Source organism: Coturnix japonica, chromosome 2 (assembly GCF_001577835.2).
Source record: "Coturnix japonica isolate 7356 chromosome 2, Coturnix japonica 2.1, whole genome shotgun sequence".
NCBI lineage: Eukaryota > Metazoa > Chordata > Aves > Galliformes > Phasianidae > Coturnix > Coturnix japonica.
Window position 1 is genome coordinate 68,500,529 of NC_029517.1, and position 25,719 is coordinate 68,526,247.

Sequence of the window (25,719 nt, forward strand, 5' to 3'; positions counted from 1 at the left end):
AGAGGCAAAGAGCAGAAACTTCTTAAGCTGACATCTCCAGATTCTTGTTCTCAGCTCCTGTGCTGGAATTCGGCACAACCAGCTGTGCCTCTGCCAGATAAATGCAGGGTGGTGATGAGGGGAGTCTTGGTTTGCTTTGCCATTCCTTATTTTAAAAACAACTTTCATCACTTTAATTTTCAAAACCAGGAAACAGCTGTAGGAATGCAGGGAACACGCTAAGCTTCAGCAGTGCAGCCAGAAACACAAAGGCACAGACAGAGGTAAAGTTGTTAGGAAAAGTTCTACACCACGGATAAGCCACAGATATATCACAGGAGAGGCAAACTGCCTTTGGCAGACATCAGATCCTTTAATCAAGGCAACCCAATGTTCACATAACATGGCAGAAAACTGTAGTCTTGCAGTTTCAGAACACAGGCGCTTTCATCAGCAGCAAGCAGTGAGAAACTTTAGATGGCATTAAGTACTATAATTAAGCTTAAGGGTCTTCCATTACTTCTCTTCCATATTAATTTGCTTAACCACATGTCAACTACATACATTTCAATAATCATAACATCTTGCAACTAATTCCATGTTCATGTCCTTTCATTTGAACCCTTCTCCTGCTAAAGTAAGGTGAAGTTCCCATATGATAAAAGACAGTAAATCATTCCTTCCACTGTTCATAGATCTCTAAGCACCCTCCTTTCCCCTCCACAGCTGTCTTCTTTCTAGGCCAAAAGACTGATATATACTGGTTCTTCATATATCACAGAATTGCTTAAGTTGGGAGGGACCTTAAATACTATCTAGCTCCAGTTCCTGCCATACCTGTAGTCATCCCCTTTTAGCTCGTTTAGAAATAAGAAACAACAGAATGAGCACAGACCTCCTCAGGACTTAATGAGTGATATACAGGGGTGGGGTGGAGATAAGATTTTAAATGGGCACACGGCTCACCTTTAAGCTTGGGATTTTTAAGAGCAATTATCCTAACTTATGTAAGCTTGTTTGTTTGTTTTATGCTGACAAGAGCCATCTCTAAGAGATGCAACAGAGGTAACATAAGTTTTAGTTATGTAAGCACAGCATAAATAAGCTGTATTAAAATTCAGTGCCACGTTAAGCCAAAAATACGTTAGCTACATAAAATAAGGATGCATTAAAAATATAAACCTGTAAATAGAAAGCCTAGGTTTTCCAAATACCACTTTTTAGGTCTAATTTGTATGAGGACATTTAAAGTGAGCATTTCAGTTACTATGAGAACAGTATCTCTTAATTCCTGGGCAATTAGAAATAAGTAGAGTTGGGGGTTTTTTGTTCTGTTTTTGTGTTTGTGTTCTTTGGTGAAGCACTGCAGAAGCTTCAAGGTTTTTCTACATCTCACCATTAAATACTCTGGAAGATACCACTGCATACATTAAATCAAGTGCAACTCTGGTTTGTCAAACCAAAAGAGCATTTGTACCATTTCATCTCATAGAGGGAGGGTAAGCCTCCTCAACACATTGAAGTCTAATTAGCTCCTCTTCTGACCTTGCTGAGTAAGTGTCTCACATGCAAATTCCCTTCTGTAATGAATCAAGCATAATAAATGAACTCTTCACCCTTTGGGTAGAGAAGGTAGGGTAAAGAGAGAGTAGAGAGCAAGAAGAAGAGAAAGCACATTTCTCCATGCACCGCAGTGGCAGTTAGCAGACATGGATAGTGGTCGTATCTGCACATACATATGACACCAAACTTCTGCCTCACGGGATCTAGTTGGAGCAGTGAGTACTAGTGAGTAAGCAGAGGTCCTGGAGCCTTTCGCACAAGGTGAAACAACAGGAACTGAGCACCAAAACGCTGTTCTGTACATCTGTATTTGGGAGAAATCTTCACAAAGGCAACTGTAAAAGCCTACACATCGATTGAATTCTTCTTTTCTTTTTGGAGGTAGCACTTTACTGTTGCCCTAAGACAATTAGTTCAATGTTATATCAATACAATGCTCCCCAAATATCACGTGATACTTTCTTCATAACTGCTGGGAGAAGAGAGACCTTTTACAATCACATAATTCTTTTAAGAACACGATGGAAGCATTTATTCCATTTGAAGAGGAAGAACACTCTCAATCTTCATGCCAAGCTTTGTTAGGCACTAGGCACACTGCTTGGAAACGGAACTGTATAATGGAAATAGTGAGAAACTTCGCCACGGCATCTGTGATAATATAAATATCCAAGATTGCAAATAATATCACGTGAGCATTCCAGGCCAGCCTATAAATAGCGACTGAGAAAGAACTGACCTCTCACATCGATGGTGCCTCAGTAAAGCATGTATCTGCTATAAATAATGATAAATTATGATTTGTTCAGTAACAGCACATAATGAAAATAAGTCTGTGTTAATTCTGTGTATTAGCTATTTATATACTGTAATTGATTAAACTGATGATAATTCACAAGACTGAACATAATTGTATATTTTTTATGTGAATGTATAGCAGCAGCATAATGACATGACTAATTGCCTGTCTTTGTATTGTGATCTATAAATTAAAACTCAGCTTCAGATTCCAGCTACAAAATCAACAGTATTGCATTTGTGTGTGTGTGTATATATATATATATATATGTATGTATAAAAGCTAAGATACTTAGAAATAAGATGCTTATCTGTACCTACATACAGAGAGGATTGCTTTGTATGAGAAAATATACCTCCCTTTGATACTGCTAATCATTTTTCCAGAAAGGACAACTGAACAACAGTTTCATATTAATAGTTACACCACATACTTATACAATAATGGGAGTGGACACATTCCTCAGGTAAGAGATCAGTCGCATGTAAGCCTCAAAAACAATCAATTTCCTGAGAGATAATGGAAAAGAAAATTCATGTATTACTCAGGATTGGCTAATGCATTTTGCTTTGCAATAAAAGGAAGGTGTTGAACACCATTACAGACAAAAAAGGACAACTGACTCAGAAGTACTAATGAATTCAAAGTCTATTAGTGACTTCAAATGTCAGATTTCACCTATTCATATGGCCATATCCAAAGGAAAAACCATTTGTGCCTCCACACCTTGCCTGACCTTGTTTATTTCACATATTTCAGAAACTTCGGTTACACTATCCCTCTAAAGCCAACTACTTATTTTTATGTAACAACCCAGCAACAGTAAAAAATTTGAACAAAGAAGAGAAAAAAAGATGGATCTAAATGTCCCAGATTCACCCTTGTCACCTGCGATGGCACTTGTCAAGGTGCTCTTGTGATCAATACAACTGAACTATTGGAATATGCATCCCTCAGCTCTGTCATTCAAACTCTTAATAGAAAAGCATTTCCTAAGCCTTATTCAGAGCTGTTAGAGCTCTAGATTTGATTACGCCTCTGCACAAAAGCAAAGGTAGCAAGGAGCACTCCTAACGATGACACAGATTAATTCACACTCATCTTTGTTGCCAGACTCGGCACAAGAAGAGGCTCCAACACATCAGAACAAAGCTCTGGGAAGACTCCCAGCAAACAAGCCTGAGATCAGCAATACTCTGCACTAGGACAAAAAGTAGGAGGTTACCCAGACCAGCAGCTGAAAGGTAGTGAGACCAGCAGAGCTCATTAGCCAGGTATCCACCTGACAACATACACAAGTCAAGCCAGGGCATGGTGGGAGTCCTGCAGCCCTACACCAAGATGAGAAGACATTTGTAGGGCCTCCCTATCCTAATGGAGATGAACACAATCTCTACAGAGGGATCAATGTAGGCTGGATAGATCAGATGAGACCAAGTTCCACAAGAGCAAGCACTGGTTCCTTCACTCCTGTCACAACAACCCCATGCATCACTACTGGCTGGGGGCAGAACAGGTGGAAAGCTGAATGTGTTACGTAACAGCCAGCTAAACACGAGCCAGAAGCATACTCAGGGAGCCAGGAACACCAACAGCATCCTGGTTTGTATCAGAAATAGTGCAGTGAGCAGGAGCAGGGAGGTGGTTGTTCCTTTCTAATCCACACTGAGGGCACACCTCAAGTACTGTATTCACTGCTGGACCCCTCACTACAAGAAAGAAACTGGGGCCCTGAAGCATGCCCAAAGAAGGGCAACAAAGCTGGTGAAGAGTCTGGAGCACAAGTCTTACTGCTCAAGGAGCAGCAGGGAGAACTTGGATTGTTTAGCCTGAAGTAGAGGAGGCTTGGGGAGACCTTTTCACTCTCTACAACTACATCAAAGAAGGGTGCAGCAAGGTGGAGGGGCAGCCTCTTTTCCCAGGTAATTAGTAACAGAACAAGAGGTAATGGCCTCAAGTTTGTGCCAGGGGAGGTTCAACTTGAACATAAGGAAAAATTTCCTCTCAGAAGAGTGGTGATGCACTGGAGCAGGCTGCCCACAGAGGTGGCAGAATCACCCAGAGGTATTCAAGAAAGGTGCAAACATAGCACTGAGAGGCATGGTTTAGTGGGCACGGTGGTGAGGAATTGACAGTTGGACTAGATGAACTTAGATGTGTTTTCCAACCTAAATGATATGATAACCACAGAAAACTGAAACCTACTGACACCTACATCAGTAAGTGTCAAGGCAGTGCCATAAAATGTTGCAGTATTTCTACAATCTTTATTTCAGTTATGAACCTGCTTTAGATACATGAATACTATGCTGATATTAGAGATTAATGGAAAATAAAGCCAGATACAAAACTGAAAATCCTCTAGTTTCCAATTAAGAGAACCAAGTCTGTGGTAGACAAGGTAGTAGGGTAAATACTTATCAGTGGGTTTTTGTCTGTTTTGAAGATCCACACACAGCTTTTAATAAGAGTTCTAAAACACATCCTTGTGACTGCATCAGTTGACTACAGACTATTTGAAGGAAATAAGAATCAAATGTATAGTCTAAAACTGCTATTATTTAACTAGCAGGGCAGAGTTGCATGCTGTTACCAAGAAATGCCCTGAAATGTATGTGAGACAGTTGCAGTTTCCAAGTTGCATGTTTAAACAGGAATGTGCTCTTTTGTTCTACTTTCTTCCCCTCATTTAATCATAATGAAGTCACTTGTGACATTACAACGGTTTCCAGAGCAACAGTCCAGTCAGATGTGATGAACACAAGATAAGGGTGTGAGCAGGAGAGCTCTGTAACCCACTGGTGATCCAGATGGGGAATTCAGCATAAATCTCCCAGGTTAAATAAGCAACTGGATACGTCCTCTTCTACATGAGAAGACAAGACTTTCATAAGATGGAATCAGATTTTGAAGCAGCATTGAAGAAATACATCACCTGTTCCACAGGAAAAAAATATTATTTATTAATTGGAGAAACAAAGTAGAAAAAGCTGCCATAAGGCAGCACTTAAAGTTGCAGTAACATGAGTGATAATCTAATGAATGGATAGACTCATCATCCTTCAACATTTGGCTATCAAATTACCCAAGTACTTGAAGACAATACATTATGAATGCAGAACAGAAATGGTAAGGTCCTATAATCTGGGATCAAGTCAGTGGCATACATAAACCAGAGGCTGACAAATGAGAAACAGAATTATGCATTGGAAAGTAGGAATTTAAACATGAAAAATGCAGCCTCACTTCATCCAGAGATATACAGTCAAGTTAAGGCTTTCTGTATTATTTCCAGAGAGCTTGAAATATCATGGGTTAAGCAGTGTTTGTGTCCCGGGGCACATATACTACATATTAATGATTAACCCACAGTACAAACAACAAAAACTGCATAGTCAGCATGTTTTAAATACATTCAGCACAGGAGCAGAGCTTTTCTTTCTTATACTGTAGTAATACCTTGTAGGTAATTATTGTTTTTCTGAGGAATGTCTTTTGGAAACAACAATAGAAATACACTGTAATTATCTCCAAAGCATGTTGTCTCCTCCTGAGGAAACAGGCCCCAAACAAGCATCTGAAAGAGCCATTAAAAGCAAAAACAATTGTTTCCTTATTGGCATCATCTAACTATTGGCATGAAAGCTAACCAGGAATCCTGCTCCAAAAGCAAACTAGTCCTTGAACATTCCTCCAGACCTTTTGTTCCCACAAAAGTTTCATACTCAGGTCAAATCTTACACTGAGTGATGATAAAAGGGAAGCCCTGTGAAAGTGGAGGTCCACTGAAAGCAAAGCTATGAACAGAAGTCCTGATGAAATAAGACCTGTCCAAATAAATGACGCAACTCCAGTTTACTATGCTAACAAGGAAAATCACAGGCAGTACAACCAGGAAAGAAAGGGATTGTTCATTTCTGTTTATTCATCTCTGTTTACAGGAGTGAAAAACATAACTTCAGGAAAATAACTACATCCTCAGTCATACAACAAGCACACACACAGCCAAATTCCCCGTTTATAATCCTTACCCCACCAATCTTAACACCAGTACAGTCTATGTAGAAAGATACCTACCTATAAAATCAGACTAGAAAGGGCTCTATACAGCTTCATGTTAGGTCCTACACCAAAGTGGCTTTGAAGTTCATACTTCATAAGCATTACATTATTTTCGTTTAAATAAGTACAACATACAAATAACTCTCAGTAATCTTGGTATTTCTGTAACCAGTGTTCCAAAGAATGAATAAAAGACTAGAGAGTATTGTAGTATATCTAAATCAAACAAACCTACTGCAACTGAAATATAAATAGCTAGCTCCCCATTAAGCTTTCAAAGGGGCAGAAAATTAAGTAACTATGAATAGGATTTTAGAAACGTCTGTTTTATTTTTTATTTGGGGGAATTAGTAGCAAGGGGAAAAAAAAAAATACAGCATTCTAATTCCATGGTCAGATCCAATTTGTCCCCCAGGGAGTCACTGTGAAATTCACTCAGGGAACTCTGTGGTGTAAAGTTACTGCTCACTCTCAGCTCACCTGTGTACCAAGACCTAACACAGCCTGGAACATAAAACTGAAGTTCACACTGAATCTCCTTCAGGCAGAAGGCATGACACAGCAACATTAGACACAGCATTGGGTGTCACTCAGGACTGCAGACACACCTGCACCCACTGTACCTTCATTCTGCTTTTGCAGCTAACAGCAACATCAGATGAAAAGGGAGAGAATATTTACTAATTCCCAAGCACGTGAACGTTGATACATACCTCCAAGACATCATCCAAACAAATAATGTCCTACATGAACAACTGTAACTCAAACATTCTACCTGCAAGGTTATGCAAAGCACTGGAGCTTCTGAACGCAGGAGAATAAAAACAAACCTTCATGATTCTTGATTCTTCCACAAGGAACAATAAGGCTCCTCTGTGAGCATCACTCAATTGTTCCTCTTACCCACATCCTGCTATGAGCTCCAGTCTAAGCAATGATTTAATGCTTTTCCTTCATGCAGTAACTTTCAAAAATAGTTGTCTGTTATTTTATTTCCTTATTTCAAGAGTTGCCACTGCTCCCATGCTGATCACTTTTGTACACTTTGATAACTTAATTACCCATTTTTCTACAGAACTGCTTTATCGACAAGTATTAAACATTATTTGATAGGATGTTAATATGTGTGGACCTAAAGCAAAGCAAATTAAAGAGAGAAATACTTAGATAAGTAAGACAAAGATGCAAGATACACTACTCAGAAGACCAAAGATGTACTACCAGTGTAGTATAAGTCTTAAGAAGGTCCCCTTTCTCTTCTTTCTCTAAATAGAAGAGCTCCAAACAGAACACACAACCAGATGCATTTCTTCAGAGAACATATTTCAAGTGTTTTGACATGAACTACTTTTTTTTTCTTTTTTTTGCAAAGCAATTCCTAAACTCTTGAAGAGCTTCTACGAGCCATCTATTCTTCATTACTGCAAATTAATTCCATAATCTCAGAAAACTGTGGTAAGGGATTTAAAGCTGTTCTCCTTCCCAACAGAAACCAATGTCTTCTGTCTCAATTCCAACTAAATCACCTCACCTACAAATCATTCCGAATCAGATTTTTTTTCTGCTTCCAAAGCTAAGCATTGGCCATTCCTCAAAGCTCCTGCAGCCTCGACATGAAACTTTGCCTCTCTTCCCTACCTCCATCATGAGCTGAAAGAAACTATTTCCTGATAATTGCCTCCATTTTCCCCCCAAATCTGAGACGCAGATGATCCTAATTTACTGCACATACAATCTGTTACCTCCTTCTCCCTTACCAAATAGTTTATTTCCCTGTTTTGTGAAGTATTATGAGCAACATAATAAATAAGATTGTCCAGAGTAACAGAGTTCACAAAAACTTCATTTGCTACTCGATCTTACAGATACTTTCAATAATACACTCTTAATAATTGTAGCAAATTTGTTCCTTGGGATTAGTGTTTAACCCTCCTCCATGTTTACAACAGGACAGACATTTATCACTGCTCTGTGATGGAAACTATTACTGCCATCTGTGCTGACTCCAGCTGGTATAAGACTAATATAAAATTCCTTCAGCTACTTTGAGCTGCTTATTCAGCTGGCAATAATAAAGTCAAGCTCATTAACAACAGTCTTGCATAGCAAAGTTTCTGCTCATCTTAGAGAAGCAACTAAGCAACTCATCTTTTTCACCACTGAAGAAATACAACTCTATGTACTTGGCACCTGCTTTTAATAGCAGTCTCGTGGCTTTACAATGACTTTCCCTTAAAATATGTTTATCAGCTTCGCTAAAAATACTCAGAAAATGAAAGGCTTCTACGTATCAAGGCAATGTGCCTTTTCCTGTATACAAGCTGAGAAACTTCTGAGGTCAAAGGCAATCTTAACACTTCAAGAAACTGTCAAATAATGAACACCTCTGAAGCAAGTATTCAGGAAACAGTTTTTGTGCAACACAATACTTAACTAAATGCTGATCATAACTTTACAGTGTTAAATTGCTAAAAAGACAGAAACTATTTAAGCAACCCATGCAACTGAAGCATGAGTATGACAGCTGACACATTAAATGGAATTACAACATAATTTTAGTGTACTTTCCATCCCCCTTCCTCATTCAAGTTACAGCACTGTTACTGCAGGCATCAATAAACATCACCTGAAGGAAACAAAATGAATAGCTTCAAATACGTATGACTTCTTGCTAAGTTGCAATAGGAGAATTTTTAACTATTGCTTTTTACAAGCATTTTTTCTTGCAGTGTACACAAGAATACTTCCTCTATAAAGGAAGACAAAGGGGGGGGGGGAAGGTCTTACCAAAGGAAAAGGGAGAGGTTACCAGAAGTCGATCTGAGTAGCTTATCAAACCGATATGTTCACTTCGAGCAGAATTCAGAGGACCTTTATGAAACTGAAAATGGAATGGGACCAATCTGTCTGTTTCCATACTATTTCCAATTCCACATCAGCCCTTGTTAAAAAATATCTGACAAATCTCTTCACTACTCTGAGACACAAAGGAAGCACACAGATTAACTACATCCACTTGTACATGTCAGATGAAAAAAGGTAGGAAGACTTTCAAACCCAACGACAACTATAGCCCACAGAATCACAGAATGACCTGGGTTGGAAGGGACCTCAAGGATCATGAAGTTCCACCCCCCTGCCTGGCAGGGCCACCAAACATACACCTTTACTAGATCAGGTTGCCCAGGGCCCCGTCCAACCTGGTCTTGAACACCTCCAAGGACGGGGCATCCACAACCTCCCTGGGCAGCCTGTTCCTGGGCCTAACCACTCTCCTAGTCCTTGTAGCCCAGACAGTTACAAGTCCATAAAAACATTATAAAAGTTGTTATCTTTCCATAAATCACCACATAATGTATCAGCATCAAAACAAAACAACCAATCACATCTCCACAGAATATACAAAAAACAACCAACACAAACTATTTTTATTGATGACACTGCAAAGGGTACAATGCCATCACAACAGCAAGGCCACCTCTTTTGTGCTTCCAAACTCGCAGCCCACAGACTAGAAATGAAATGTCACATTTGTCGAAAAACCTTCTCATCCATCCAACTGTTGCGTTGATTCAAAGCCCTTTGTCAGCACATACAGAAATGCCAGGTAGCAGAAAAGATAAATAACAGCCAAAATCCCACCACCAGCAAGTGTGCATATAATTAATTCATGAATTTAACTGCTTTTTTATGTAGATTCTTAGCATAGGCCTTAATGATAAGGCTCTTTACATGACAGCCTCCTTCACAAGAGCCCAAAGGATACCAACCACCACCTCTGCTCTGTCCAAGGTACCTTCTGACCCAGGCACTACATCTGTTATTAATTTACTATTGGAAGAACTAAAATGGCTGGGTTTTATTATTTCATGAAAACATTTCATAGACATGGATACTGACACCACCAACAAACGTTAGTTTAAACTAATATGATTGATGGCTCTTTCTACCCACTTCAATAGCATTGCAGTCTGAAAACAAGTAGAGCACTTTATTTTGTAAGAACTGAAGAGCAAAGGCGGCACCACCGGAGATCTAATCGTGCTTTCATTCATGTATTTCTCAACTCTCAAATTACATCCATGTAACATCTCTGATCACAGAGCTAAATATTAACTTATTAAAATAGGAAGCTGCATTAAACGCAGGCATCCAAAACCCATCAATGGAAATGGATGCGGAGGAGAAATGCTTCCTTGCAGACAGACCTGACCAATTTAAAGACTTAGCACTATGCAAACCCAGTGCTCGGTCCATTAAGTGCCTTCAGAAAATAGTCCACAGATATTATCTCTGCATAATTTATTAGATGTTGCATAAAAATGGTTGTAAACAATCATTAATTTTCTGCACCTCCGTCCTCTTAATAAGCTCAGAAATAGAACTAAGTTACCACAGTTCAGCTGAGACACACAGCAATCGCAAGGTAGCAAAGCCTGCCTGGCCCACAGACACTTGAGAAATCTCACATGGTTCACAAAACAGTAAATAAAACAGCATTTTGTAACAAGTAGGAATAAACATTTGGCAACTTCACATTTTTAAGCTGAAATAAATGCACAAAGCAGCTTGGAGGCCCAGGCTTCCGTAGAGTTATATGTAAATTAAAAGCTACAGCCACAGAGTTAAAATTAGATAGCATTGACAACAGGAAAAAAAATAAATAAATGCTACTTTATAACCATTTTACACTCATTACTATTAACATAGTGCAATAAGAGCCAGGAGGAAAAGAACAGTAATTGGATAGCATAAGCATGCCGATGAGATGAGTCCCCTGAAGCAATCTGTGAACAAATTTATTCATGAGAAAAATAGTATTTTATCTCTGCAGGTGCCAAATAGGAACGCACGGTTTATGTTCCTTCCTCATACTTCTGCAGTCAGAGGAATTGCATGATAAAGTATTGTCATTTCCTTACTGCTTTAACCAAATACTTTGTATAAGCTCTTTGCAGTTCTGTATCTCACATTTCTGTTTGACAGAGCAAAATCTCAGCTACAAAACACTACTTTTCAACATAGTTAGTACTATTCGCTATGCCAACCATGAACAAGAGCCTGTGTGCTGTGCTTGTAAAAAGCTGCATGGCCATCTGGAATGTGTTTTGTCTTTCACATTGCTGTCACCACTGTTGTAATGCAGCACCCACTGCCTCACTGTACTCACATCCACTGCTTAGTCTCTGGAAACATTCAACAAGAATCACCTAAGTTCCCTTAGGACTCTGGGATTCACCGCATCAGAACCCATAGACTTGTGGACATTCACGTTCCTCAGGCAGTCACAAACCTGATCCTCACAGTGAGAGGAACAGTGCTTTCCTGATATCTGACATGTCTCAGAACAGGAATAATTAGCACCCAAACAGAAATACAGAGGAATTGAGAACAGCAGAAAAACACCATTAGCAAGTACAACAGCATAAGTTACTAGTAAAGGAGTGAAGCACAGAAAGCATAGCTGAGACAAGAAACACATACATGCTGCTGCAGCAAGTAAAGAAGATTAGAGGTAATCAAAGCTTCCAATTTAGAATAAGCAACACAATGCTCCTGGGTCCTGCTAACAGCACTCAGTCTTTTAATTCTAAAATGCAATCATTTCTGGAGATAACACTTCTACATAATATCCTTGAAGATCATGCAGAGAGAACACAGGTAACTCTAGATGAGGAAAAGCAGAGAAACAAAAATCAAACACAAACAGAAAAATGAACATATATAAAGGATATGCCTGCACAGACGTGATGAGGTCTATGGTAAAGATTAGCTGAGTATATTTAAAGAGCCTGAATGCTGATATATCAGCTTTGGATAGCAGACCCAGCTGGATGCACGCTAACCCAAAGACTACAGTACACTTTAGTCTATGCTGCATCAATTCAGAGCCAGGTAAGGACCACCATCTAGAATCTGTGTTGGGATACCAAGCGTGTGATCTTGCAGTGTAGTAACCCAATGGAAATTCTCACTGTGAGCTCTATGAAAATGTTTTCCTTCCCGTCTAATGCTTTCCCGGGTACAGCCAATTCTCATCCTTTAAATTTAGCACGCAGCAAAATTAGTAAGGTCAATAAAAACATTTAATTCAAGCCATGAATTTTCATCCTACTCTTCTAAAAAGTAGTCAAACTTTGTTTTGACTACTTTAAAAGCAGTCAAAGTACTTTAGAAGTACTTTAAAATCTACTTAAAGTGTTATCACTCATCTTCCTAGTTCCATGGAGTTATGGTCTGCAGCCAGCTCTGCTACTCCTGCCACAGGGGTGACAATGGAAAAACCCAGATAACAGACTGCACACCAGGGAGTGTGCTGCAGACACACCCAGACACGCAATCTGCACCACAAGTTAGTCATCCCCGTGCAGCCTTTACTCAGAGTTTTAAGAGATCACTATTATCACCACCAGCCTTCTTACCTGAGCATGTGCTCACTGGGTACCAGATCTGAAGTAGTAAAACAGCAGCAGAGGCCCACTGCCCACTATGTTTTGCACTTCCTATTTCCTGGCATTGCTCTCAACTCCAGCGTTGCCACTTCCTGCCAGTCCCAAGTGCACAGGGACTGTACCAAAACCTTGCTCGAAATAAGCAGACACATCACCAACAGCTGCCTGGTATTTGCTTGGTGCAATCAGGCTGCAAGGCTGAGGCCCTGTGATGCCTATCAGGGCTGCCACTCACCAGCTCAGGCTGTTTAAGGTTCTATCCAACCCGGCCTTAAACACCCCCAGGGATGGGGCACCCACAGCTTCTCTGGGCAGCTCAGCCAGTGCCTCACCACTCTCTGAGCAAAGAATTTCTTCCTAACACCTACCCAAAATCTCTCTTCCTTTAGTTTAAACAAACCACAGCCTCAATCATCTCTCCTGAAGATCTGTCCACACAGTGGAGAGCTATACAGAACAAATGAAGAAATACAACTGGTCTCTCTAAAAGTTTATAGAAGTTCTTAAAAGAGAACAAAAAGTCATTTTAAGGAAGAAGACTCAGAATAAGTAGGTCAGCTGGAAACACTATGTACCCTTTCATGCAACTTCCCACAAGTTTCTGGACTCTGATAGGCATTACAGTACTTCGTGATCTGAGAAGACAAATACTACCAAGCACAGCAGTTTTCAGTAATACTGGGAGAAAATACAAGGGGCCAAAGTAGGTGTCCAGACCAGAGGCAGGGCCACCATCCTCCACTAAGTCCAGATAATTTTAGTTTATTTTGATATACACCCACAGAGGAAAGCATGAAAGTAGAACAATAAGCTACAGGAGAAGCTGCAGCTAAGGCAAATGTCCTATTGCAAAGGCTCTTAGATTCTAACAGCACTGTGGAAAGAACTGATCTGTCTCACAAGGAGAAACAACAACAGGGAGGGGGAGAAAAGTAGTAAAACTATTTTTAAAAGCATCCTAAATTACCCGATCTGGATCTCAGACAAAAACAATTAAACACGTGAGTTTTCCTAATCTAATCCAATTTGATGACAGTGCCCTTTTCCCACGTAAGAACTGCATGTTATCACTAACATTTCTAGTTTCTTTCTTTTACAAGTGCCTTTTCTGAACCATAGTGAAGGTAGAGCTCCCTTGAGTGTAACAACTTAGAATTCTACTTATAAAAATCCCTATTTCTTAGAAAACTCATTTTACCTATTAGTCAGGAGTACAAGAGCCTTTTCAAAGCATCCAAGTGCCTTGCATACGAGCCACAAATTTCTGCCTTTTTTTCTCTCCAATAAATTCTCAAATAGGAACCAGGACCATGGGTCAGAGCACACAGATGAAATAGCTCAGAAAACATATGAGAATAGCAAAACAGAGGGCATTTGGCCAGCAGAACACCATGGATCTACACTTCTGCATTTAAACTAGCACAAAGATGCAAGATGTCATTCGGGAACAACCAACTGATACTGAAACCTCAAATAAGGTTTCAAGAAGCCTGGTGTAACAACATACGCGATTCTACCTGTGAGCTGAGAAGGCAAGGATAGATTATACTAAGGGCACAGAGCTCGCACACCTTCATTTTCTGAAAAGGAAAAGAAGTTCTTTCCCTCCCACTGCCATATTCATATCTGCAAAAGTGAAACTCCAAAAGCTATTTTAGAGGATACCAGCCTACCATAACAATAGTTAGACAAAAGGGGAGAGATTACACTGATGCCTGTCTATGTTCCACACTCATCTTCCACGCCCTGCTGAGCATATTAAAACAGAACTGGAATGATTTAACATCCAGCTTGTAGCATGGAAAAGTCAGACATTCGTTTCCTTCTATTCAGCATTCTGACAGTAAAGGGGAAAATAAAGACATGGAGCTGGTAGGAACAGAACACCTCCTGAATCTATTAAAAATTGAAGACACTGTTCCATTGAAGGAGAGCTTCAGAAAACAGTCATTGCTTTGGACATATGTTACTTCCTAATCAATTTCTGCAGATTGAGTAATGATTGACATTTAATATCATAAACTGTAAATAAAATGACTGCTGAAATGTTACAGTTATACACTGAAAACCAGGAATACAACATGGAATGAGCTACAGCGTTATAAACATCTCAAACACAAAGGACTTGGATGCTCTTCAAAAGCACAGTGCATGGTAAGCTCTGACCAGACTTCAATGATCTGTTTACAACAATGGTTCTTCCTTTTGGTTTTCATCTTGGATCTCAACCAGAGCATGCATGAAGAATGCAGCATTTCCTCACAGAAATGAGTTTCTCATATACATTTCCAGCAGCGAGGAAGAAAGCTTATGGGATTTTGTTGTTGGTGGTGGTTCCTCCAGCTCCTCCAGAACATACTTTGAGGAGTCTGACACAGGGAAATGGTTTTAAGTTAAAAGAAGGAAGATTTAGGTTGGATGTTAGGGAGAAGTTCTTCACTAGGAGAGTGGTTAGGCCCTGGAACAGGCTGCCCAGGGAGGTTGTGGATGCCCCGTCCTTGGAGGTGTTCAAGACCAGGTTGGATGGGGCCCTGGGCAACCTGATCTAGTAAATGTGTATGTTTGGTGGCCCTGCCAGGCAGGGGGGTTGGAACTACATGATCCTTGAGGTCCCTTCCAACCCGGGTCATTCTGTGACTCTGTGAGTTTGGTAGTACTGCTAGGCATCCCATTCCACACCTTCCACTTGCCTTCCAGCCCCAGCCCCAGCCCCCAAGTAGTCTATACCTGTCTTCTGCCATATCAGCAGCTAATCCACTCAGAAAGCCATCTTTCGCACTTCCTAATGTGTCAGTTTCTGTACCCACACTGAAGCAGCATTTCTCAAGGGCACTCCAATAAAGAATGCAGGTTCAGCAGCAACAAGGCTTGCTTACACCAGAAGAAGAATGAGAACTATTCCTGATACTCGTGAAATATAACAGGCCTTACAGAAAATGTCAGACTGCTTCCTAGACCATTTGTTCCAGAATAGCATAGCCATTGTGGTCACAATAACGAGCTGTGAAACAGCACAACCTGAGATCCAGCCACACTTCTATCTGAGAACCAGATACACTGCCGACAGAGCCTTCAGAAACACCTTCAAATACCAATACAGTGCAGCAGCGTAAAGGAGACAGCAAATGCTCTCTGCTTTTACCCCACTCCATAACTGCAAAGTAATCAAACGCAGCTACTGCTTGCTGAACTCAGAGGACACATGAGCAATAAATTAAGCTCTTCAGCTACATACGTCAAAAAAAGGACCATTATTTTCCCAACACAACTGGTTTTTGTTTCAGCCTGACTTCATCAGATGAAACGCTCTGAAAACAAATGCCAAGTCTAAAGGAAATTCAGAAACATCTTAAAATAGGGATGGACAACATGGTATGACCAAGGGGAAAAACCACCAAAACGCTTCGGATTTGAATCTTTTGGGAAGGCAGCACTACCAAGCCAACACAAGTCTGGAGCTCTGCAAACTTGCATCGCACTTCATATATAAATGATTCATACCAACAGATACCAGCATTGAGGTCCATACAGCAGCTGTGCCAGTAGAAAGCTTCCACCAGCTGCAAAAGAACACTCCATTGAATTATCTTCAGCAAAAGTTTGTCTACTGTAAAACAGGCCTCGGCTTATGAATCACAAAGTAAAATCATATTTAAAACAACAATTCAACAAAATAGGTAAGAAGTATTTGAAGTTACACAGCAAGCAATGCCAGTCACTGTATAAATGCATTCATTTTGCAGACAAACTTTCCCTTCCATGGTCACAACCAATCTTTTTTTTTTTTTCCATTTTATTTACAAATCTAAAATGTTCTCCAGAATAAATTTTAAGGAAGAAGGATTTAAATAGTTTCAATAGTTTCAGTAAGGTATTCGCAAAACAAAGGATATTATTTGTGGCCAAAAAGGCCAGTGGCATTCTGGGATGCACTAAAAAGAAGCAGGTCAAGGGAGGTGATCCTCCCCCTCTACTCTGCCCCGGAAAGGCCTCATCTGGAGTGATGTGTCAGTTCTGGGCTCACCAGTATAAAAAAGACAGGGATCTCTTGGAAATAATCCAGCAAAGAGCCACAAAGATGGTGAAGGGCCTAGAGCATTTACCCTGTGAAGAAAGGCTAAGTGAACTGGGTCTGTTTAGCCTTGAGAAGACTGAAAGGGGACCTGATCCAGCTATAAATATCTGAGGTGTGGGGGGCAAAGTGACAAGGCCAGACTCTTCTCAGCAGCGTGTGGAGACAGGACAAGGGGAAACGGCCAGAAACTGGAAGAACTGCAGCATAGGAAGTTCCGCACAAATGTGCACAAGAACTTCTTTACAGTGAGGGTGACGGAGCACTGGAACAGGCTGCCCAGGGAGGTGGTGGAGTCTCCTCTGGAGATGTTCAAGACCCGCCTGGACGCCTACCTGTGTGACATGGTGTAGGGAACCTGCTTTGGCAGGGGGTTGGACTCGATCTCTGGAGGTCCCTTTCAACCCCTATGATTCTGTGATTCAGACAATAGCACACAACGCTTTTCTATAAATCTCACAATCTATTTTTAACATACCAAACAACATCTTTGTAAAGGCACTCATGGATAAGCACGCTATTCCAGCCACAGCAGCTGCTTTGATTCACATTTACAAAATACTCAGAATTCTTGGAATATACATAAGCTGCAAAAAGAAGATGCAGTGATGCCACAAACCTCAGCGTAAGCCAGCACAAGCTTCCTAGCCGTGCTGCTACTAACCATGAACAGAGACCACAAGCATCTACCCTGCACCAGTGAACAATAATGATGAAGCTGAAGATACAAGCCAAGGCTTAACTGGGAATCACAGAATGACCCGGGTTGGAAGGGACCTCAAGGATCATGTAGTTCCAACCCCCCCGCCTGGCAGGGCCACCAAACATACACATTTACTAGATCAGGTTGCCCAGGGCCCCGTCCAACCTGGCCTTGAACACCTCCAAGGACGGGGCATCCACAACCTCCCTGGGCAGCCTGTTCCAGGGCCTAACCACTCTCCTAGTGAAGAACTTCCCCCTGACATCCAACCTAAATCTTCCCTCTTTTAACTTAAAACCATTTCCCTGTGTCCTGCTATTGTCAGCCCTTTCGAAGAGTTTACTCCCCTCCTGGGAGTAAGTTCCCTTCAGGTATTGAAAGGCTTCAATGAGGTCACCCCGCAACCTTCTCTTCCCTAGGCTCGAAGAGAAGGGATATCTCCTCTAGGCTAGGGAAGTTTGCTATACACTTAATAAAAGCACACAGAAACATTTCTGCCACCTTCCCACTGCTGAGCTGACGTGCCTCTAAACAAGGTCCAGTACAGTAAAGCTGCAAAACATATTCATGGCTTCATCTGCCAAAAGAATGGTTGAGATATACACTACTTCATCCTGAATTGCAACATTGAGAACAAAAGTTACTACAGGGTGATAGTTAGTAGCCACACACATGTTTAAGAAAGTCTGTTTAGAACACCACAGGATGTCATTAAAAGTTGAGGCTGATGACTAAGGAATTTATTAGTACAGGATACAGTTATTAATTTTGTTAGATTTTGGGGGTTATCTCCTTCAGAAGAAAATATTTTTGATAGTTGAGTTTAAAATAAAACCAGAACCGCAGGGGTTAATTAACACTAATCAAGCACAACAGCTTCAGAAGTGCATTCATTCACTTTTGTGAAAGATATAGAAAATAAGGGGCACTGTCCCATGCTATTGAAAATAGCTCATCTAACTGCTGCTCTTCACCAAGACAGACAGATTGAGCTTGTATTATTGATTTGTAACTCCTATCAGCACTGAAATTTTCTGATTTTCACCTTGCTTGCTTAACATGCCAATCTCCTACCTCCACTCCCAGCCATTACCCACCACATGCCATAGAAGGATCATAAAGACAATGCACACAAAATTCAAGCTTCAGCAGACCTCAAGCTCTGATGATCAACTTCATATCAACAGAAGTCACATACTGACTTAGCAAGCTTACAGATCTTCTCAAGTACTTCTAGGCAGCAGCCTGACTGCTCCAGTTAATGTGGTGCTTCAGGTCTCAAGTTAATTTGCTACCAAGCCCTGTGGTCCAAATTGGTGCTCAGTAGGGGCTTTCTCTTTGTATGCTGTACTTACTGAACACATACAATTCTCTGTTCATAGCCAACACTTCCACAGAGCCCGTGTCACATTCTGCAGATGGTAACCAAAATACAAGGAATTACTCAATTAAGCAACAGAATCAGCACAGCGCTGCTGTAGCAGCTGGCATTTCGCTACAGTAGGCAGCAATTGCTTCCATTAATAGATTCAAACCAGGCCAACTAAGCAAAGATACCATACGACTTTTCCACCACTAAGCTCAGCCCTGCCATGCAGGGGACAAGCAGCAGCACAGTCAGGGTGGCCACCCCTACCGCTACTCAGTTTGCACTCAGCCTCACAGGGATAAAGGCCTTCAAATCTGCTAATGTTTCCAACACAACAGCAACTAGTACTTTTGTCAGTCCAAAGATTTAGCTCTAATCTTATTACTGGAAGCACCACCACGATGACTCCTTGAATACCAGATGCCTGTCTGTGCATGCTGCATTGCAAGCCTGACACAAAGAAGGAATTCACTTTATCACCAAAAATTTGCACAGAGATTGGCAGCCCAGGGCCATGCAGTCCATAGGTCTGTGTCAAACAGAGGCTTCTGTGCACTGCATCTCTTCGGGCTGAAGTTTCATGGAGCAGGGACTTTTTTCAGCACCCACTGAAGTATTTTAGATCCGGTGTCACTACAATACAAATCTTATTTAACACTGGCAGCTATTATAACCTAGAAAACTGAAACTATCCCATACACATATTTAGTAAGCCTACTAGATACACACAGCAAAGGTAATCTTGTTTTCAAAGAGAAGAACACTGTCTCTATAATTTATATTAACAGGGTGAAAGAAAAGCTTTTCCTTTAGTACCCATCTTCCTAAAGAAAAGTATAACTTGGCTCTAGAGGAGCTGCTCATTTTCTAAATTCATCATTCATTTCGATGAACAACACATTCAAGATATACTGAATAATAATCCATGCCTCAAAACACACATGGCTACACTAAGTAAATGCACACATAGCTTCTGAAACACTGCTAGCTAAGTTCTACTAGTTGCTTGCCCACAACCCCAGCAGTTTGCAATAGTAGTTTCCTCTATCAATGGCACTTAAAGACCACAGCACAAGTCCTGCCTGACAGCTGCCTGGATTCTGTGAACGCTGTAAAATAACAGGTATTCCATTTAACCATGGCTTGGGCTATGTTAGAAAGAACAAAGAACCACGTCACAAATTCATAATCCAAAACACGTGGAATTTAACACACGGTAATTTGAGACAGAAGTGTTAAAACAGTGATATTAGTGAAACTGCATCTAGTATCCCAGCTGAAGCATAAACCAAAGAAAGCAATTAAAAAATGGTTCTGAAATGCTCTCTTCCAGTCTTATGTTCTATAACTAACACACCTCTTCCATAAAGATCCAAAGCTAACAGCTCACATCCTGAACACCAATGTCTACCAGGAAGCCAACAGAAGAGGTCAAAGTCAGATTGCTTTGACAATTTCCTGTAGGCAGATAAAAGTTGCTGCCTGCTGTTATTTTATCATTTACCTCAGGTGAAAATCCACAGTGTACACATCAAAGTCATAAATCCACTGATCACTCCTTCAGATGTGGAAATCATTAGCAGTTGTATTATCTCAGCTTCCACAAGTTCCATTTGCTCTGTAGAGTGGTGCTATTCAGTCTTTTTTTAATGCTATTTAAGCAACTCACACACACACACAGTCACACGATGAACACCTGAAAAACTACTGAAAACAAGACCACCCCAAAACCATGTTGTCACCTCCCTACCTCAGAGAAAACAACTAAGAAACAGGAGTTTCAGGACAAGCTGCCTGTGGATTAAATCTGTGGTTCAGATTTTCACTTCTAAAGTCTCCTTACCTACAAAAACCAGACAGACCCCACGCATACACCTGTCCCTATTTGTTCTATTATAGAGCTAAGCCTAATTAACCAAAGAAAAAACACAAAATGAATTCAGCAAACCTGAGTCATTTAAAGCTACAAAAGTAGAACCCTGCCTTGTTGCTATTCGTCTCTTATCAAATTGATGATGATAGGAGACAGAGCAAACAAGTTCTAAACCAGAAAACAATTATGCAAGACGAGGAGAACGACTTCTGAGGAAGGTGATAATTTAAGTGCAATTGCATGATCTGATTTCTCATTTTCTGACTCAAGATGTTTTATAAGGCAAGGTCTGCAGAAGCTTAAGGTGCTTTAATGAAAACAATTGCCCAGCAGATGTTTTTGGTGTTTTTGCTTAGTCAAAACTACAGTTGAAACAGTATTTCAATTCTACCGTCTCTGTAGTCCACCGTTTATTTCTGTTAAGCCAAATATTTTCTTCACTAATAAAAGAAGGAGTGTCATGAACTGTTGTCAGGGAATCAAAATGAACTTTTCAGACCCGGTGTGTTAAAAAGCATAGCTGAAAGGTAAGGTTAGAGGAAAGCCTATTATAACAAGCAAAAGCAGAAGTGGCAACAGCAAAACCTCATTTGTCCTACTAAAAACCAATACTAAAACATTTTGATAGTATTACCTCCAACACGAAGGGAAACCTTCAGTAACCCAGACTGTGGTTTCATATTTCCATTGTAAAAAGTAAAAAACTTTAAGATATTTTGAAAGCCTGTCTAACTCCATGCTGTAACTTATTCCATAGTTATATTGCAATACAGTACACCTTATACTGTCAACCAAATGCAAACATTTATAACACGACAGAGGACGAAATTATGAAGCATAACTCATTTGAGGGAGAAAAATGGATGGAAGAATGAAGAGGTAACACCATAGAAATACCTTCAAGGCAGACATAAAGGAAACTGCTGCTATTAATAGTAAAGCAAAGGCTAAAGGCACAGATATTTGCTAGCAACAGAGAATATACCTGAAACCTGCTAGTGAAAACTGTTTCTGAACCCTCTGTCTACTATTCCTACAGTCAGTAAAGATTTTTCTGTGTCTTTCAGACTCAGACTGTCAGGTTTTACTATGTTTTGTTTCTCCTCTGTTAGTTAAGAAAGCCATTTGTGCAGAATGAAAGGCCCACTGCTTACAAAGTTTAGTAACAATTACTATCTCAAAGCTGTGCTTCTTAAGGGAGGGATGCTGTACGGTCTAGGAAAAGGAAAGGGAGTCAGAACCCTAACTGATGGTTCTGAGTTACTGCTTTATAACTAACACAATAGTGGAAGTTGGACAGATGACAGCAATTTTGGCTTTCAGGCTTCTTTCACCACTTGCAAAACGATCATAGTTTTCCCCAACTAAAATCCTTCAGAAGAATCCTTCATAAGTTGTAGATATTAATGAACAGCAAGCATCTCAATTTGGATTTCATTCAAGAACTCTTTGCAGAATAGGTGGAACTACTTAAATCTGATATTTCTAATCTTAACTTGCTTTTGGAAGAATATGTCCTATAACCATGAAAGCGTCACTTAATTTTGCTTTAGAAAATTCTGGCAATACATTTAAAATTACAACTGAGCAAATAGAGAACAAAGCAAACAAAGAGCAGGGTCCTGATTTCCACCCCTCCTCACCCCCACACTATAGTTTCTCAGCTTCAGCTCAACTAAGAAAAGCAGCCCTGGAAACCAAGTTTTCTTCAGAAGACCACTTTTCCTAATTCCAAAGCACAGCACAAGCTCATACTTCTATTCCTCAAAACAAAAACCAACAAAACACACAAAAAAAGTATAAAAGTCAAAAGTTAACACCAAGCAATATTAAAATCACACAACCTAGCATGAAAACTGGCTAATCACACAAGCAAGGGAAATCATTTTTGCAATGACACAGTTACTCTGAAAGAAATAAATCCAGTTGAGCTATGTAAAAACAAGCTACACAAAGAAAACCAAAAATCCATTTGACATCTCTAACCCTGCCAAGGCACCCATCCAAGTACAAGCAACAGCTACTCAGCAATTCAGAGTCAGTCTATATAGACACTTCATTTGGGTACGCGGGGAAGAAGAATGGAATTCTTTTTTCAACGTGGGAATTGAACTCCTTATCAAAAACGAACAGCTAAAAAATGAACCAAAAAGTACAGATTTCCACAAGGCGCTACAGCCTTCCAGCAACACCTGTCATTTAAAACATACCCAAGCTATATTTTTGCATCAGTGAGTTACTTCTGAGTACTAGCATTTCCAATCCTCTCACGTCAGGCAGTTGCTTCCTTCCAACACACAAGTCAAATGTTTAGCAGCCAGCCAACTCCGAGTCTTGACACAACCAGAAGCCAGTTCAGATCAGGTAAGAAGAGCTTACATTTGTTACAGGCATTCATAGAATGGTTTGGGTTGGAAGGGAGCTGTAAGATCCTCTAGTTCCAACCCCCTGCTATAGGCAGGGACACCTCTGGACCAGATTGCTCAAAGCACCATCCAACCTAACCTTGAATGCTTCCAGAGAGGGGGTATTCACAACCTCACTGGGCAACCTGTTCCACTGTCTCACTGCCTCATTGTAAGAATAGCATTAACTCTTTAAAGCGAGCAGATTTGACTATAGCAGTGTTGTGGCAAACAACACACACGCAGTTCAATAAACAATTACAAAAACATACTTTCCAAAATAGTCTCAAGAGAACCAAGATCCCCATTTTACAGAAGTGATGTTACACAGAGGTAGTGCAAATCGCAGGTCACACAAAGATCTTTGAAATGAGCTGGGAACAAGCACTGCTCTCTCAAGACTCAGGCCAACACACCAGCTATAAAATGATCCTAAAAACTACATGAGTAGGATTTCAGTTGAACTGGCACGATCGCAGCTATATTCCTGTATTCAGACTCACGTGAGAGGGGCCTTCACATCTCCGGCAACAAAGAACAAGAAGGTCCAGACCTTTACTGCTGGAAAACTATTGAAACGTTGCCTTTGAAAGAAATATATTTATCTCCTCACACTAGTTTCTTCATTGCTATTACAAACTCAAATATATTCTTAATGACATCCTGAACAGTAAGGATTTGTTCAGATGAAAACCTCAATAACCACAAAAATGAATCCACGCTCCATAGCATCGCAAATATTTAACAGCTGAACGAAGCGGGGCTGTCAACAGGTAACACAGAAGAGATAAGCACACAACACCACACTCCCGCACCTCCCCACGCTCCCTCAAAGGAAAGAAATCTTTTCCTGTTCTGATCTATTTTTACAGTCTGGTGCATTGGTATTTTTGGCTTACTTCCAAGGGTATTCTTTACCGGGGCATCACAACTACACGCCAGATTTCGGGACTATTTTCGCTCGTTCTCACAGGCTGTTTCCCAGCCCCAGCTCCTCACCGCCCGCTCTCGGCGCACCTCCCCAAGGGGCAGCGATCCACCACCCCCCTCCACAGCCGGGCACGGCGTTTACCTTTCTCCCTGCTTGCTGTTGGAAGGCGGCGGGTGCAGCACGGTCTGGTTGCCCTCCATCTCCACCACGCACTTGGTGTTCAGCTCCAGCTCTGCAAGGAGAGGCGGCACGGGGTTGAAGTCGGGGGAAGGGGGGGGGAGGGCGGGCGTGCTTCCCCCTCCCCACACCCGCCCGGATCCCCGCTTACCTCTCCTGTTCATGGGCCGGACCCTAACGGCCACCTTCACTTTAGTGTCCGACATCTTTCCCCCCCCCCGTCTGCGCCGGGCGGCCCCGCTCAGCGGCACCGCGCAGCGCCAACGTCCATGCCGGGCCGGGGCGAGGCAGGGGCCGGGGGGGGCGGGGAGGAAGGGGAGAAGGAGGAGGAGAGGGAGGCGGAGGACGGACGGCGGCGCAGCCCCAGTCGCCTCCCCGCTCAGCCGGCTCTGGCGCTGCCTGCCGACGGCATCGTTTGCATAACTGCCGCCGCCGCCCCGCCAATCCCAGCCGCCATCTTCAAGCGCGGCGGGGAGGCGCCGAACAGCATCGGAAACACTCGGAGATCCGAGCTACCACGCCTCTCCTCAGCCCTACACCGAAGGACGGGGAGCTGAAGGAGGAAAGGCAGAGCAGCGCCCCGCGGCGGCGAAATGGAGGGAGGAGCGGCGCTTGCGCAGGGAGCGACGGGGAAGCCGGGCACTGCGCCTTGCCCTCAAGCCGCCCTCCCGGCGCCTGATGATGGAGGCGGGGCCGTCCCGCCATCCCCGCCCCCTCAGTGGCTGTGGGGCGGCTGTAGGGCTGTCCTGTTCTCCCTTTGTGAGGGTGAGGTGGTGTGTGCCTTCCTGAGGGTCACAGCTGGGGATTCTTGAGCCAGAGGGGCACCACGGTTACATCCCAAATCTGTGAAGTGCCAAATCTGCTTCTCACAGACAGCGACCTGCGGGTTTTGCCAAGTGGCTGCCCAAATAGGGCAGGAAGGAGTTGTGTCTGCTCGCAAACTTGTCTGCTCACATCAGGGAAAAGCATTACAAACAGTAACGCCTGTACCCAGCGCTCCGAGGACGGCCTCGCTTTTAATGGATAAGCCAGGAAAACTGTTGAGATAAACCGCAGCAGCCTTATGATCTCAGGAGGGCTTTTATTTCAACTGTCTCGTTAAAGCCTCATCCTCTTGCCAGAAGTGTTTCCTTAGCTTCAGCAAAATATTTCCCTGTCTTTCGAGCCCTGTTTTCTAGTGCAACTAAATGGCTGGAATCCAAGTTGCAAAATCACTGATATCTGCATCATGTTGCTTACTGAAGGCAGGCTAAAATCCAGCCAGGATTATTCTGTCTAAACTACTGCAGGGAGGATGGGCTAAACAAAACACGATGGATAGGCAGATAGTTGCA

General features: G+C 41.7%; 1 protein-coding gene across 2 annotated transcripts in view; it reads right to left on the reverse strand.

Annotated features, from left to right (window-relative positions):
- KIF13A (kinesin family member 13A) overlaps positions 1 to 25,018 on the reverse strand; it is a 102,148-nt gene extending 77,130 nt beyond the window's left edge. The window contains exons 1-2 of one of the 2 annotated variants that reach the window (XM_015854742.2): positions 24,537 to 25,018; positions 24,350 to 24,440 (exon numbers count right to left, since the gene is read on the reverse strand). In XM_015854742.2, coding sequence (XP_015710228.1) covers positions 24,350 to 24,440; positions 24,537 to 24,591 — 146 coding nt within the window. In that variant the 5' untranslated portion in view covers positions 24,592 to 25,018. The remainder of the gene's footprint in view (positions 1 to 24,349; positions 24,441 to 24,536) is intronic. The other variant, XM_015854741.2, reaches the window with a different exon arrangement.
- Positions 25,019 to 25,719: the final 701 nt, after the last annotated feature.